Source organism: Homarus americanus, unplaced genomic scaffold, assembly GCF_018991925.1.
Source record: "Homarus americanus isolate GMGI-L3 unplaced genomic scaffold, GMGI_Hamer_2.0 scaffold30620, whole genome shotgun sequence".
NCBI classification, from domain to species: domain Eukaryota; kingdom Metazoa; phylum Arthropoda; class Malacostraca; order Decapoda; family Nephropidae; genus Homarus; species Homarus americanus.
In genome coordinates, this window is record NW_024744477.1 from 467,501 (window position 1) to 483,791 (window position 16,291).

Sequence of the window (16,291 nt, forward strand, 5' to 3'; positions counted from 1 at the left end):
GATTTTTTTTCTCAGAATACTCACCATTTGTCTCAAGAACATATCAAGTGAGGAAAACAGAGTGTAACCTTGCCCTAGTCGGTGAAATTGCCTCCAAGGGAAATCCAGGATGAAGCACAACAATTAAGATTAATGAGTGCAGCATGCTATTTTCCTGCCAATTTTGTTGTACCTCACAAATAATTTTCTGGGAGGTCCAGAAACACCAAGGCTACTAATACGCTTTTGAGATGAGAAGTGATGAAGAAAACAGTAATACCTGCAGCAGATATGAAGAATGCCCCACCACAACCTCCCTCAATATGTGTCTGAACAACTGATTCAACACCACCTGCAAGATAAAGCTAAACAAGCCACCTTAACATGCTGCAAAAAAAAAAACAAAAAAAAAAAACAAAAAACAAAAAACCACCTCTCACAAAGTGAATGCAGCATATTTGAGTGCTAGAGAGTTCTGGGAACTCAGTGGTTTTTACTTTGTATTATGGGATGATTAATGTTTAATGTCATGAAATAATGGTAGGATTGGGTTTGTGACTAAAAGAACAATTGCATTCTGTTAATGGGGAGGTTTGCTGGATAATGCTTTTCTACAACAGTACTATTAATTAGGAGTTGCTGGGCATTGGTTGAGGAGCAAAGAAAAGCACCAGTTTCAACAAATAAGCTGTAGCCTCCACACCTTGGCAAATTGACTAAAGCCATCACAAAATAAAATGATTTGAGCAGGAACAAACCTCTGAGTGATAGAGTACAGCTGCTTCTTGTTTTACTCAGCAGTTACATTCTTGAAAATGGCCGCGTAATTCAAAAGCGTAAATTAAATAATTTTCCCATAAGAAATAAAGGATATGCAGGGGATAGGGGATAACACTAGCTCAAAACTCATTCATATATCAATGCCGTATACTGTAGGTATGGAATCCTTAATTGTGTTTTATTTGTTACTCACAATAATAAGGACATTAAATATGAAAGAAAACTGTATAGTACAGCCTATGTATATAAGGAAAATAATATTGTAATGAAAATTTTTTCTAACACAGACTGATATCAGCTATGCATTCTCCTCTGTCAAAGTGGAATTTTACATAAAGTTCACACCAATAGTGATGTAGACGGGCATTTGCCAATCATAATAAAAACCAAAAGTTACAGAATAACTTTACCACAGACAATCACAACAGTTATTGGAAGCTACTACGTGCTCGTCCTGACTCACACCACCATTGTCATACCTTGTTGGCAACGCTTGCTCAACTACACTGCCAGCCTGCATCAACTGCTTGGTGCACAATTCAAACCATGGAAATTCAAAAAAGTGTCATTTAAATTAAAAAAATGGTAGAAATACAGTGCCAGCATTCTTACAAAAATGCGTAAATAAAATTAACAGAACACAAGCAGCAGCTGTACAATATTCTGTGGTGTCTTGTTGCTAAATTCAAACTTAATATTCTGGCAGGTTTCATCAACTTGCCATGATGTGAAGTGCACAGCATACTTGCCATTTCCCTGATTATTGCATTCTAAGCATTAAAAAATAAAATAAAAATCAGAGCAAACCCACAACAAAAACCATTAGCTAGTCTAGCCATTGGCATACTTTATTCCATTTGTGATCAAGAGTAACCTTATCCACTTGAATTTTGTTTTACATAAGGTTCTAAAGAACTGCCCCAGTCTTCTTCACCACTTCCATAAGATGCAGTGAAATGATCTCTGTATATTTTGGAAAAACAAACAAAAACTGCTATTCTTTTAATAACCCTTTTCAAGGATTCATAATCTATATAATGTAAAAGGTAAATTATCCGTTTGGTTTTCCACCAATAATCACTAATTGTAGGGTGGGAACAGTGTGTGGCCATCCACTCAAAAAGGTCGAGCAAAAACTTTATTAAACAAGCAGTCCTTGCTATCTATATACAGTACAGTGTATATATATATATATATATATATATATATATATATATATATATATATATATATATATATATATATATATATATATATATATATATATATATATATATATATATATATATATACATACATATACATACATACATACATACATACATACATACATATATATATATATATATATATATATATATATATATATATATATATATATATATATATATATATATATATATATATATATATATATATATACACACACACCCTGTAGTGAAAGTGACTTTTCCAGACATCTTGCTATAAAGAGAGGATGCATTCCTTGGGTGGAATTACCGGTAAAGTGTAATTTGACCAAAGCCAAATAACACAAACAAAGGGTTAAATTTATTTGTCAAAGAGAAGAAAAGTTGCAAGATATCTTTTTTTTATTTGAAATCAATTTATCAACTACCCTCCCCTCTGAAGCATGAATGGTCAGGAAAAAACTTTACCAATGAGCAAGAATCGTGGGTCCGAGACAGAGTGAAGAATAACCAAGAAAACAGTGAGACTTTGGTGCTGGAGGAGAGAGGAATCTGGAAATCTGATGGATAAACCAAGATGTGGTGGGCCCAGGAAAACCACTCTGGACGAAGATAGACAAAACTTGGAAAGTACTGTAACAGCCAATCTCCTTTTACAAAAATGCAATCGCTTTAAGAAACTGGTTGCAATTGCAGGTTTGTGCAAAACAGTCCGGAATAGGTTTCACAAGTCAGGGATTCATCATAGAACCCCAGCAATAAAAGGAAAGCATGAAGATCATCATTGGGAAGCAAAACTGGCACATGCTCAAAAACATGTTAATGATAGCCTTAAATACTGGGGCCACGTGATCTTCAGTGACGAAAAAACCTTCGCATCAACTATCCATAACTGTCTCCACTGCTGGCAAAGTGACAATACGAGACACTAGTCCCAAACCATATACAAGGTGGCTAGAAGTGGGCACATCACCCATAGGTGATATATAGGGATGCTTACCTAAAGTTCACTTCTAATATATGTACAATGAAAAAATATCTTGAAAGAAGGCAGACACTTAAGAGCCCAATAAAACAGACTCAGAGGTGGTATTTTTTTTTTTAACTGGCAACCCCTCATCTATATATTACACTACAGTGAGTTCTGCTATAACGCGTGTTTTGATAACGCGAATTTGCTCTAACGCGATTTATGAATTCGGAACAATATTTGTATAACGCGATCGCTTGTTTGCTATAACGCGATTTTTGCTTACTATTTCTCCAATTTTGTGGTATTAACTGTGAATATGGTAAAGAAGAATATCTCCAAAAAGCATTCTGATGATAGAATTCCCGGTGATTATCGTAAAAGAAAGGATATAACACTTGAAGAGAAGCTTGATGTTATCAACCTCAAAATCACCCTTCTCCCCATCAAGTTACATTCATATTTTTTCAAGGTAAAGTGTTAAATTTACTGTATGATTTCATTATTAGATATGAATGTAACATTTATTTAGACTGTGCTATCCTTTGTGTTAGGCTAACTACTAAATTTTTTCGATTTCGAGTAATCTGCACCTAACCCTATTTTCTCCATAAGCCCTGTTATTTCTATTACGCGATTTTCTATAACACGATATTTTACAAGAACACAATTATCGCGTTATAGCAGAACTACCTGTATACAGTAGTGCAAAAATTTTGTGCATGGCACAAAATCCAAGTAAGAACCCTGCTGTTCTCACTTGGTCCATGTGAAAACAAGCAGCATCTGACAGCATCTGGCATATTAACCTGGCAATGTGAACTAACATTTTTTGTGATGCAAATTTTTTACTGTTGCCAATGAAGGTGAATTAATTATGTTTAACAACTAATTTTTAAATACAATGCATCAGCAAAATATGCAAATTGTGGAAAAACTTGGTACACATCCATCTATACACACAGCAAATTCCTTTTCTCACAACTCCACCAGCACAATGAATGCCTTTACCACATACCCAAACAACAGAAACCAACCTCCCCAGAAAAGACACTCAAGGCTACATTGTGGGCACAGTACCTCCCTGCTCTAAATCACTTATCAACGTAATATGAATGGCATTCAAAATATATCGTACTGCGTTTTCAGTTTTTATAGTAATTAATGGAGAAATATGAATCTATTTGTGATAATCCAAATTCTGAAATGTTTTAAAAGTGCATCTCTATCATGAATCAGAGTACAGTACTGTATATCTATACCTGTACATTATGTTAAGAATTTAAATGATATTTAAACTAAAATGACGTAAACCCTCGAATATCCGGACTAAAAAGAGGGACCACCTGTCTGAAAAAGTAGATTGTCCGTATCTTCTGGTGAAAGTAATAAATGTATAAAAACGATAAATAATAATACAGTAATATAAAAAACACCAAAAATACAGTAACGTATTTTACGACATATAAGACGCACCCCCCCATTTTAGCAGGGGGTATTTAGTTAAATCTTGTAAATATTTTCCTCCTGTATCCATAGTTTTCTTAAAATAATATATACAGTACCAGTAAATGTGAGGATTAAGTAAAGTATTATCAATAAATAAGTTAAAACAAAAAATACTGTAGTATATAAAAGCCAAATGAAAGTTAAAAAATTCGCCATTTGCATACACTGCCTGGATCACCATAACAACGGAGACCAGCTGGGATGCTACCTTTGCCAATTCCCTAGCAACTCTACACCCTCCTTCTGCTCCCTCACTCAGCCAGCTAACTATTGTACAAAGAAATATATACTGTATTCCCTTACATTTTTACCCTTAGTACAATTATTTCTTTTAATTGTACAGTATTCATAATATGAACTATATGTAGGATGGTGTGTGCACGTAACTGAGAAAAATAAAAGAAGAAAGATAACTATATCTACCTTAAAATATGAGTTAAAAACCAACCACAACACCTCACAGCTTGGCCCAGTAGCCTGATGGTTAGAGTGATGTGTCTAACCTGCCTGCAATGCCTTGATTAATCACTATTAAGCATTATTATATCAGTAAACATTTTTAATAACAGTATATCCAGTGAAATATAGTAGAGGGAGGAGACGAATTACAAGATGCAGACGACGCTCATAACTAGTGGTCACTCACTCACTTCCATTGCCAGGTGTACGATCAAAATACATATGGGAGAAATACTTATCTTGTTGTCTAATTTGAAAATGATGATGGGCACAGTGATAAGCAAATCATATATACCATGCATTTATCAACGAGAACACAATGTGAAACATTGTATCATTACTAGAGTGACTGAAATCAGATTCCCAAAAACAACAATTAACAATTTTGTTTATGTTTCCCGCCTCGGGTTGACATCTTAGTAACACGGACCTAAGATGATCTTTGCTATGTTTTGGGAATGCCTCTTAGGGAGGCTTCTTAGCCCCCGGAACCCCCAAATTTTGTCAGAATCTTCTGAAATCTGGATTTACTGGATCCAGATCTTCAAAAGTTCACTGTATTAAAATTAATTTAGATATCATGGCTAACAGGGATAGCACAGGATATATTATACTATTCTGTCTGTTTTAAAAACAATATGAATAAAAAAAATGCTTATTCTTTACCTGCTATTTTATAAAATAAATTTTGATATTGTATCACGAAGCCAAGAAAACATTTAGTGTAGAATGCCTTGAATACTTTTGCAAACCCGACTCATTCCTCATCCTTGAGGTGTAATACCAGATGGGTATTGGGGGACACTATGTGAGGCACAGATGAAGAAATAATCAAAGCACGTCTCTTCTCTTACCAAGAATCTGATTTTGATGTCAGCAGTTCAAATTGGAACTTTAAAATCCTCAAAATCAATAAAAACAAGGTATTATATCCTTGTTATCTTCGAAGTAAATACAAAACAAATCTTTACGCTATGCTATACAGGGCTGTATAAGTAAGACTCCCCAGAAACAGCAGGAAAACCTGGGATAGAAGACCAATACGTGGAGGGTCAACAGTACCAAGGAAAACATAACATTCAAAGACAATCCTGATGTGGCACTATGCTGTACAAGAAACCAGAAGCAGACAACCAGTATGAAACACCTGTACATCAAATTGGAACTCCATGTAACTTCCAAAGATGGAAACGTTGCATCAAGAAACAACTTTGCCAACGTTCGCTGCCAGTTCATGGACCCACATTAATATACAAATTAATTTTTTCATAACTTTCATGATAAATTTACAATTATCTTTAACATTTTCCCTCACCAAGTTCACAATTAAATCTAGGTATGAAGAAATATTTTTATTTCGTATTTACGGACTCACATACACAGTTAAGAACAGATAAACTGTAATTGAAGTTTCTTTTACTGTATATGTCAGGCTTTACCATTAAGTTTGGGTGTCAGTGAGTCCCATAGACTTGATGGCCTATCAAGAGCAGTATGAACTAAAAGCACTGAATACAAAATCTTAGTATTGTACACAAGAAGGAAGTGTAACAAGCAATGTACTTGAGAACTTTGACTTCCCCTCCTGCATACAGTTACCAATTTACATCCAGCTAGACTGGGTGTGCCCTGAGTAAGAATCAACAGTGCTTATGCAGTAGATGAGTGCTACATCCACTAAGCCATCACACCCCAAAGTAATGTAATATTTACATGTTAGGAAATTTCAGGCAATGACCAGCATTTCAAAATCAAACAACACTAAAAACTCCCAAAAGTATCCAGGACTATCTTTTTTATGGCAGTACAAACAAGAAATACTGAGATACTAACCCAACTTAAAACATATCTTTCAAGGAAGTTTTCATACCTGTATAACCAATGCCTTTCTTATTGTATATGTGAATACATCTGGGTGGCCTTCCTTCCATCATAGCTGCCTTCCCTAGCTTGCTGTTATCCACAACACGCAAACGTGTTAATTTCTGTATTTCCTGAAGTGATGCACTGGTATGAAGCCTTGCACCCACACTGCATCTTGCAATGAACTGTCTTGGACTCCCCAATGCATTCATCTTCAGTCTGGAAAGTAAATGATACTGTAAAACACTGAACCCCACATGCTGTAAAATGTCAATATATATATATATATATATATATATATATATATATATATATATATATATATAAAACTTCAGCAATGGACTTGTTACGTGGAAAGCGTAGTTTTATAACGAAGAGGAGAACCAGGGTAAACACAAACATCTTGAAGTAGGGCTTCTTTTAATTGTTAACATTTTGGAAATAATCCTTTTCCATCATCAGAGCCTAAAAAGTTTTGAAAAAGTTTAAAAATACAGGTGATATACAATAAAAACTAAATATTATACGAAAATTTACCTTCGATAAACTTAAAACATTTAAAAAAGAGCAATCCAATGCAAAACCGACAAAAATAATGAGAGACCTACATACAAAGCTAAAATCAGGAAATAAAAATTAAGAAATAAAATATACAGGGGGTATTACCTTAATTCGGACGAGCCTTAGTGCAAAAAACACAACAATTCACTACAGGCCATATCACAAAGCGATGGCTTTTCTTTATACTGGTGTAATGCCTCCATAATGAGGAGGTCTGTATCACAGTCGCTCCTGCCAAGAACTGAGAAATCAGACGGCGAAAACGGGTGGTCATGTTGGTGGGCGTGGTTACGAATAGCTGAATGTGGTGGTTGTGTTATTAACTGGCCTGTTCGGACGGAACGGCCCAAGTGTTCATGGATGCGAGTTTTACCTATATATGCTGCCCTACAGCTGGCACACGTAAATTGATAAACAACTGAGGATTACAGGTGTGTGGGTATGGTGTCTTTAATTTTAAAGAATTTCTTAATTGAACTCTGAGTTTTAAAGACTAGTCTAAGAGAAATTTGTGGATAGAATTCATTGAAAAGCTTCTTAAATTTATTTCTAAGGGTGAAACTGAGTGGGCCTGTGTACAGGATGGTGAAATAGATAGAATATTTAGGGACAGTGTGGATTTGAGGCTGTGTGGGACTAAAAAACCTATTCAGGGTTTTGCCAATATAAGTGTCTATAAATCTCTTAGGGAAACCATTGTTAAAGAGTAGTTCCTTTATGTATTTTAGTTCAATATCCAAGTGGAAATAGCTTGAACATATATTAAAGGCTCTGTTGGTAAGAGTACGTACTAGATTACGTTTGTAATTAAGAGGAATAAAAGATGAAAATTTTGAACTCAAACCCGTGAAAGTTGGTTTTCTGTATAAGGCTGTCTCGAAACTATTATGAAGACAGTGGATATTAACATCAGGGAATGGAAGAATATTTTCCTTTTCCAATTTACAGGTAAATTTGATGTTGCCATGTTTCGAATTTAAATAATTTAGGAACATAGGGATGTGATCCAGTGATCTGAAAATTAAATAAGTGTCATCAACAAACCGACGATAGAACAAAGGCTTAAATTGGGGGGGACATTCAGTTGGCCAAAGCTTCTCGTGGTGACAGAGGAAAGTGTTGGCCAACGTGGAACGTAAAGGTGAACCCATAGCAACACCATCACATTGTTTATAAGCTTTGTTATTAAATAAAAACAAACAATCATTTACAGCCAGTTTTAAAAATTCTTTAAATTGTGGTCCATTGAATCCATCAATTATATCAGTAGTATTTGAGAACAGTTCAGCTGTACATATGTCAATAGTTTTGGTAAATAGAGACTGTATATCAAAGCTAGCCATAACACAGTTGTTGAATGAGATGCTAGTTAGCTCCTTAACAAAACTAAAAGTCTCTTTAACAGAATATTGATTAATGGTGATTGGTGACAGTATGGGAACGAGGAATTTAGACAGATTATAGTTGAAGGTGCCAAGGGCAGACAATATAGGGTGTAAGGGACACTCACCCTTGTGTACCTTTGGTAGACCGTACAGGATACCTGGTTTAGATCCGCTAACAATGAATTTTAAAAAGGGGGAGTCGTTAATGACATTATTTTTTCTAAGTTTACGAAGAAATATGTTAATCTTGTCCTCATACTTAAGAATTACCCTGAATAAGTCGTCTAGAATGGGGGCAAATGTAGTTCGGTCGTTTAGTATACAGTGACCCCTCGGTTAACGAACTCAATCCGTTCCAGAAGGTCGTTCGTTAACCGAAAAGTTCGTTAACCGAAACCATTGTTTCAATGGGTTTTTGGGTAATTGGTTCCAGCTCACCGAAAATTTCCTAAATTCAACAAAAATGGTAGAAAAGTTCACTTACTTTGAGGTGTGTATGTAGAAGGCTCCTGGATGATGATGATGGGAATTAGAATGGGGGTGGAGGAGAAGGAAGAAGAGAAGGCATTGGGGTGGAAGAGAAGTCACCCCATGGCACCATTTCACCCATAAAATTTTAGTTCTCTTGGTGTATTTCAAGATTATTTTCTTTAAATCAACACTGCACTGCATTATATATTGTCAATATGTAAAATATATTTCAAAATGACCAATAATTTGCTTGGAAACACAGAAAAAAGCGTTTAGTTGAAGAGAGTCTCAAGCAAGATGTTACCTCCAGTGAAAACAGAGAGAGACTAACGCCTGTTTGCTGTGTTAAGAGGCTGGATGCCGCGCATTAAACTAGTCACTTTACCTTCAATTATGTTCAATAATTGTTAAAATGACTAAAAAAGTTAATATTAAACTTTTAAAATTATTGAATAGTATAAACTTCTTGATATTTACTAAAATAGTAAGGAATTTAAGTCCTAGAACCGATTAATGCATTGGCGGACTGATACTAAAGCTGGTTGCCCGGTCAGTGCAAGCGAAAACATGTTGAGGTCGGTTCGTAAGAAATTCATTAACCGAATTTTTGTTCGTTAACCGAATTGAAGATCCTTATGGAAGGCAGTTCGTTAACCGAAATTTCGTTAACCGAGGCGTTCGTTAAACGAGGGGTCACTGTATTCATCATTTTCTCAACGTAGGACGTTTTATTGAGTATAACAACCCCATTACCCTTATCTGGTTTAGTAATGATAATATTGTCGTTGGATGCTAAGTTTTTAAATGCGAGAAATTCTTCCTTAGAAAGAGATTGTTTGGTGCTGAACGAGTTGTATGAATAATAGGACCAAAACGCTCAGTGGCGGAAAAAGTTAATAAAATAATGCAAACCTTTTGATACTGAATCATATAAACTGAGAGGAGACAGTTTCTTAAAAAGACTCTCAAAACCAAGGAAATGGTTAAAAAAGTTTAATTTGCGGGGATTAAAAGCATATTTCAGACCTTTAGATAAAGCTTGTTGTTCTACTTGAGAGAGGGACAAATCTGAGTAGTTGAAAATCACCTTATTAAGGGAAAGATTACCGTCGTGAACATAACCTAGTTTTCTAAGTTTGTCGTACTGGACGAGTTCAATTCTAGAAGTCAGTTTATAATTTGTAGAATTTACTAAATTCTGCAAATGGTTGTAATCTAAATAAGACACTTGAGATTTTAATTCCCGAGATAGTTTAATATTATGTTTCTTTGTCCTTATTTCACTGCTAAGTATATGTCTCTGGCAATTTCTGTAGGACTTATAATGCTGCAGATTATGGTTACTGAGTTTAAATTTCAAGAAATTGGGGATCAACTTCTGTGAAGAGCATGAATCCTTTAGCGGCCTCTAGTGAATTGTTGTGTTTTTCGCATTAAGGCTCGTCCAAATTAAGGTAATACCCCCTGTATATTTTATTTCATACTTTTTATTTCCTGATTTTAGCCTTGTATGGAGGTCTCTCCTCATTTTTGTCGGTTTTGAATTGGATTGCTCTTTTTTTTAATTTTTAAAGTTTATCGAAGATAAATTTTCGTATAATATTATGTTTTTATTGTACATCACCTGTATTTTTTTAGTTTTTCAAAACTTTTTAGGCTCTGATAATGGAAAAGGATTATTTCCAAAACATTAGCAAATAAAAGAAGCCCTACTTCAAAATGTTTGTGTTTTCCCTGGTTCTTCTCTTTGTTTTATATATATATATATATATATATATATATATATATATATATATATATATATACACACACACACACACACACACACACACACACACACACACACACACACACACACACACACAGTATATATTGAAAATCCTGCAAACAAATTGGGTCGAGATAAAAACAGAAGTATAAATGGATAGGTCCAAATCACAGTGCAGCCTACCCCACACATGAAACAGGGGCATAAAATTTGCATATAAAGCACATTCTTTTGCTGTATATATGTAAGATATAATAAGACAATGTACTGTACTACTCTGGCATCTTTTTACGTATCATTCCATTAAGACACCCCCTTCAGCTATGTACAGTACCTGGCTCACTTTGTTCCTGAACATCATCTTTGGTGATACCGTTTGCTTTTCATCTCAAGATTTCGTGAGAAACTATGCTAGTAGTTTACCACACTATTTATAACGAAAGATGACCAGAAACTTAAAGTGAAACCTGTTATTCTGAAAATTTTAAAGACAAAACACATTACCAATAATAAAACCGGCCAAAAATTAATTATCAGTTGGGTTCCTCTATGACACTAATGAAGTGCCTTTAGAGGTTTCAGACATACATCATTGAACTATGTGTGATTTAAACTGGTATGAACCACAAACTACCTGTACAGTTCTGTACTGTATAGTGATCAGTAAGGCAGTCTCCGGGTTACAGACGAGTTCCGTTGCTGGGGACGTTCTTAAGTCGAAATTGTACGCAAGTCAAAAGACATGCCATGTGCATACTGTACTTCAATGTCTAAAATCCCACTATATCATAGCCTAAGTCCTTATATGCATCTAAAATCACTTAATTTAAGAGAGAAGAAGAAATTGAATGACAAAATACAGTAAATGAAAGTAAAAAATAAGTCATCACGTAAATAAAATACTACTGTAAATTTAAAGTTTAACCTTGTTCCTATCGACAGATGTTCGTAAGTCTGACCTTCGTAACCTGGGGACTGCCTTTAGTACTTATAAACTGGTGTCTTTAAATGTCTTTTAATTTTATTAGGAAGTAATAATTTAGCCATAGTTTCCATGCCTTTGACAAATTGATAAAAGTCACGAAATTAACTAAATATGATACGTATCTTGTAATACTTTATGACACTGACTCGTGAGATGGAGCACCTTTAAAAAAATTTTCTACCTCGGAAAAAAAAATTTGTACATCTTGAATTTTTAATAAAAGGCGGAGGAACGGCAACTTTACCTCTATTTTCTCTAGTACAGGTTGGGTATCCTTAATCAGAAATGCTTGGCGCCCTTAAGGGTCTCGCATTTGGAATATTTTTGGATTTTGGAATACCTATATCCAGTATACATAACATGTATAATGTGATAGCTCACCCAGTAGGGATGGGTCCCAAGTCTATGCACAAAATTCATTTATATATTTAATTTACAGCAGGCAAGGGCAACCCGCAGCCTGTATGCGGCCCAAACCATTTAATGTGGCCCGCCATTCAGGTAGATGCAGAAAATTTATGGTGAATAAAGCAATATTTATTAAAAGAATAATCTTAACACACAATTCATTACCGTTTCATCACCTAAGAGTAAGTAACTACGAAAATGTAACAGTGAAACGAGTATAAATAGTCAACAATATAAATATTTAAACTTGTGAGAGTTTATGGGCCACGTTTGGTGCGGTCTGTTTGATGGATTAGCTGCTATGTGACAGTGGGTCACTAGGGAATTAACTAAGGTTGAGTAAGTCCAAGTGGGGTCTCTTCCTTGTTGACAGACTGTCTCTCTACATAGTACCTCATCCTTCACTCCTGGCTGTCTGTTCTATCAATTTATTTTTGTCTGATTATATATATATATATATATATATATATATATATATATATATATATATATATATATATATATATATATATATATATATATATATATATATATATATATATATATATATATATATATATATATATATATATATTTCATGTAAATCCACAATGAAAACGTGGATAAGATCTTGATATCGGAAATATTTTTGCTTTATTCAAGACATCTTCAGATGTCTTGAATAAAGAAGCAAAAACCATATATATATATATATATATATATATATATATATATATATATATATATATATATATATATATATATATATATATATATATATATATATATATATATATATATATATATATATATTGTAAAATAAATGGATGTGCCTATAGGTTGTTTCATTGTACAGTAGTTCCTCATGCGCCAAGAATAACATTGCCATTATTATTATGGTGGATTTATTTCATAAATGGGAAAAAGACCGACTGTAAACTGAAAGTATCATAAGGTGGACGTGACAATAAACTATTTCACTGTCCGTGCTAATACAATATTAACATTACTTTTAGGTTAGGTGGGTTTACCCGCAGAAAAATACTTAAATTATAATTTGGCCCATGACTGAGGAAAGGTTGCCCATGCCCGATTTACAGCATATGGATACATATATTCTGCCGGTAGTTTTATGAAATATAATTTAAAAAATTTTTGTATAAAATATTTGATAAGATGTACGTACACTAAAAACCAAGAAAGGTAAACAATCACTTCCGTCCGTTTGGCATCGCCATGACGCCCGACTCCGAGGTGCTAAGCAGACTGTGTCTTACCTTTATTCATTATACCTACATAATTACCCTCGTAAAACTTATGGAATGTGCCATATTCAGTATCTTATCTTCCATAAAATTAATGAAATAGACTTTCGGATTTCAGAGCATTTCGGACTTGGGAATTTTGGATAAGGGATACTTAACCGGTATTAGTTTGAGAGTAAATACAGCTAGTACACACACTATTTGTGCTGCTCCTCTGTTAAAATAAGTGACGACAACAAAATAGCAACCTAACTAACCTACCTAACATAGTATAAAATAATGCACTTCCTTCCTAGGATAGGTAGCACAGGTTAGGTATGTTTGGTCGGTTTATCTTCCCTGCACTAATTCATTCCTGTTACCGGGGGAAAAGAGTGTACAGTATGCTGTCTAAGTATGAAACACTGCCAAGGGAAAATGCCCAACTAATAATGTAATGCATTTTTGGGGGTTAAGTCCTTATTATTTATTGGTATATCCTTAATGCAAGAAAATATTATAATTGTCTATACAGAAATGTTCTACAGCTGCTGCCTGGGTATACTTTATCTTTTATTTAAAATTTACTTGTATGCATAAATATTATACTGATTAATAAAATGACAACAATGTATTTTTACTTTTTAGCTTATCCTTTGATCATAAATTACTTGTTAGTGGACAGGGCATGAAAGAAGAGGGATACAAGTGTAATGCAGTAAAAACTCCAAGAACACTGATCATATGGCAGTAATTTCAAATTATTTACCATAATTATGCCAGCGTCGGATCTCCCGTGGCAACAAAGTTTTGGTTCACTTCGTCTGCTATGCAAAAGCATCCGCTGTCTTTATTTACATGTCAAGAAACCACCGACGATCTTATAGGGCGTGTTTATTACAAGTTATATTAGATTGCAATAGGAAAATTGAAACGACACCACAGGTTAGGAAGTTTGATTCTAATAAGTTCTGAGAATTCTAGCTTCCATTTTCGTGTTCAGTATCAGGCACATATTATCTCAAGAAATTATGGTTCAAATCCATAAGTTATTTCTGGTGCTAGCGGTCTCCTCCAGCTTTACCGTAATTTCACGTCTCGATGTGCGTTGTAGACGAAACGATGCACAGGTTAGGAAGTTAGGTAGGTTCTAATACGTTTTGTGGAAGTTTTTCATGTGTGTGGTACTGATTGCGTTAATGTCCAGAAAAGTATATCTCTTGGCGCTCACATCAACAAGTCATGGTGGGGTTGCGTGAGGCTCCCATGTTGAGATTAGATTTATGTTTGGGAAGAAAAACAAAAGGAGGAAAGATGTAATTCCTCCACTTTGATCTTTGAATATTAAAAAAGTTGGAAATAAGTTTTCTCCGTGAGCATCTTATTTATATTGCTCCTTCTCATGAATCAAGCGTCGTAAAGTATTGGCAGTGGATATTTGCCGTGACTGGCTAAGTTCCTACTAACGCTACTTTACCGTGACTACACACTGATTGGCTAATCGTCCATTACCAGTGAACAACGCGAGAACTACATTTGACGTGACTCTGACGGCATTTGGCATTTATTTAGATGTGTCGATCATTGTGAAGCTGTAAACATATTTAACCGTATTTCTGCTGTGCATGGAAACTTATCATTATAAAAGAGGCAACATTTACTAGAACCTAATAGAGCCTGACCTAACCAACCAAAGAACCTACCTAACCTTACCTAACTTTCTAGCCGGGGTGTGAAAAACCACCAGTCATATTAAACAGAAAGTACTTAGCCAACCAGCGCATATGCTCACGGTAAAATAACGTTAGCCGGTCAGGGCAAAATATCCACTGTGTAAAGTACAATATGATCTTTGAAAGAATGAACAGGTTTTGATTTGTGGTAAAATATCAAGCATAGGTTCCTGTGCCACTTCACCAACGCACAATAATGATTTAGAACGAAATTAAAATTAAATATTATATTCCGCACAAAAACTGCAGTGCTGAATTCTGACTGATGTGTAATTCACTTCCTTATTTACCTGGAGTCAATATGAACACACACACACACAGTCAGCTTTCGTATATTTGTAAACAAAGCTCTTTAATTACATTTAAACCCCCGTATTAAATAGCAAAACCTATTGGAGAAATGGACCACCAGTGTTGTAAACAAATTTACTAATTATAATACCCACAAATACATGTCCATGATATATTTAGAATCCAAAATATATACCTTACTAATTGAAAAATGATTATTACACCAGTTATTGAAGTAAAACACCACAACTCACCAGTGTCCCTCTCCGGTGTGTGTTAGTCCGGCGCAGCAACCATCCTCCAGCGAACACTTCACTCGGCCACTCCTTCCCTCAGTACTCTCAAATAAGACAAACCTCTGAAAACAAGTTGGAAATAATAACAGAACTCATAACTTAAAGAAGAAAATTAATGAAAAATGTTACCGTAAAGTAGGTGTGAAAAAAGACTTTATCGATCAAGTAAACAAAATTACCTCAAACATGAATATTAGCTGGATAATGAAAACCGTATTAAAAAGCAAGGTAGAAAACTAGAAATGATAAGATAGGCTATTTATCGTAAACAATTAAAACAAACTCATAAAATTAGTGAAGCAGACACGAAAAACACAAATTAAACGGGTAAATATTAGACACCGATCCCAACACAATGACACTTAAGGATGCTTATTCCATGAAATCGTCGATGACACACTGGTTCAGAAAGCCACTTAA

The 16,291-nt window shown here is 34.6% G+C and overlaps 1 protein-coding gene across 1 annotated transcript in view; it reads right to left on the reverse strand.

The window, feature by feature from the left end:
- The window catches only part of LOC121877933 (39S ribosomal protein L14, mitochondrial-like), a 24,377-nt gene extending 8,569 nt beyond the window's left edge, over positions 1-15,808 (reverse strand). The window contains exons 1-2 of the mRNA XM_042383903.1: positions 15,772-15,808; positions 6,758-6,969 (exon numbers count right to left, since the gene is read on the reverse strand). Of these exons, the coding sequence (XP_042239837.1) occupies positions 6,758-6,962 (205 nt within the window). The 5' untranslated portion in view covers positions 6,963-6,969; positions 15,772-15,808. The remainder of the gene's footprint in view (positions 1-6,757; positions 6,970-15,771) is intronic.
- Between the last annotated feature and the right edge of the window lie 483 nt (positions 15,809-16,291).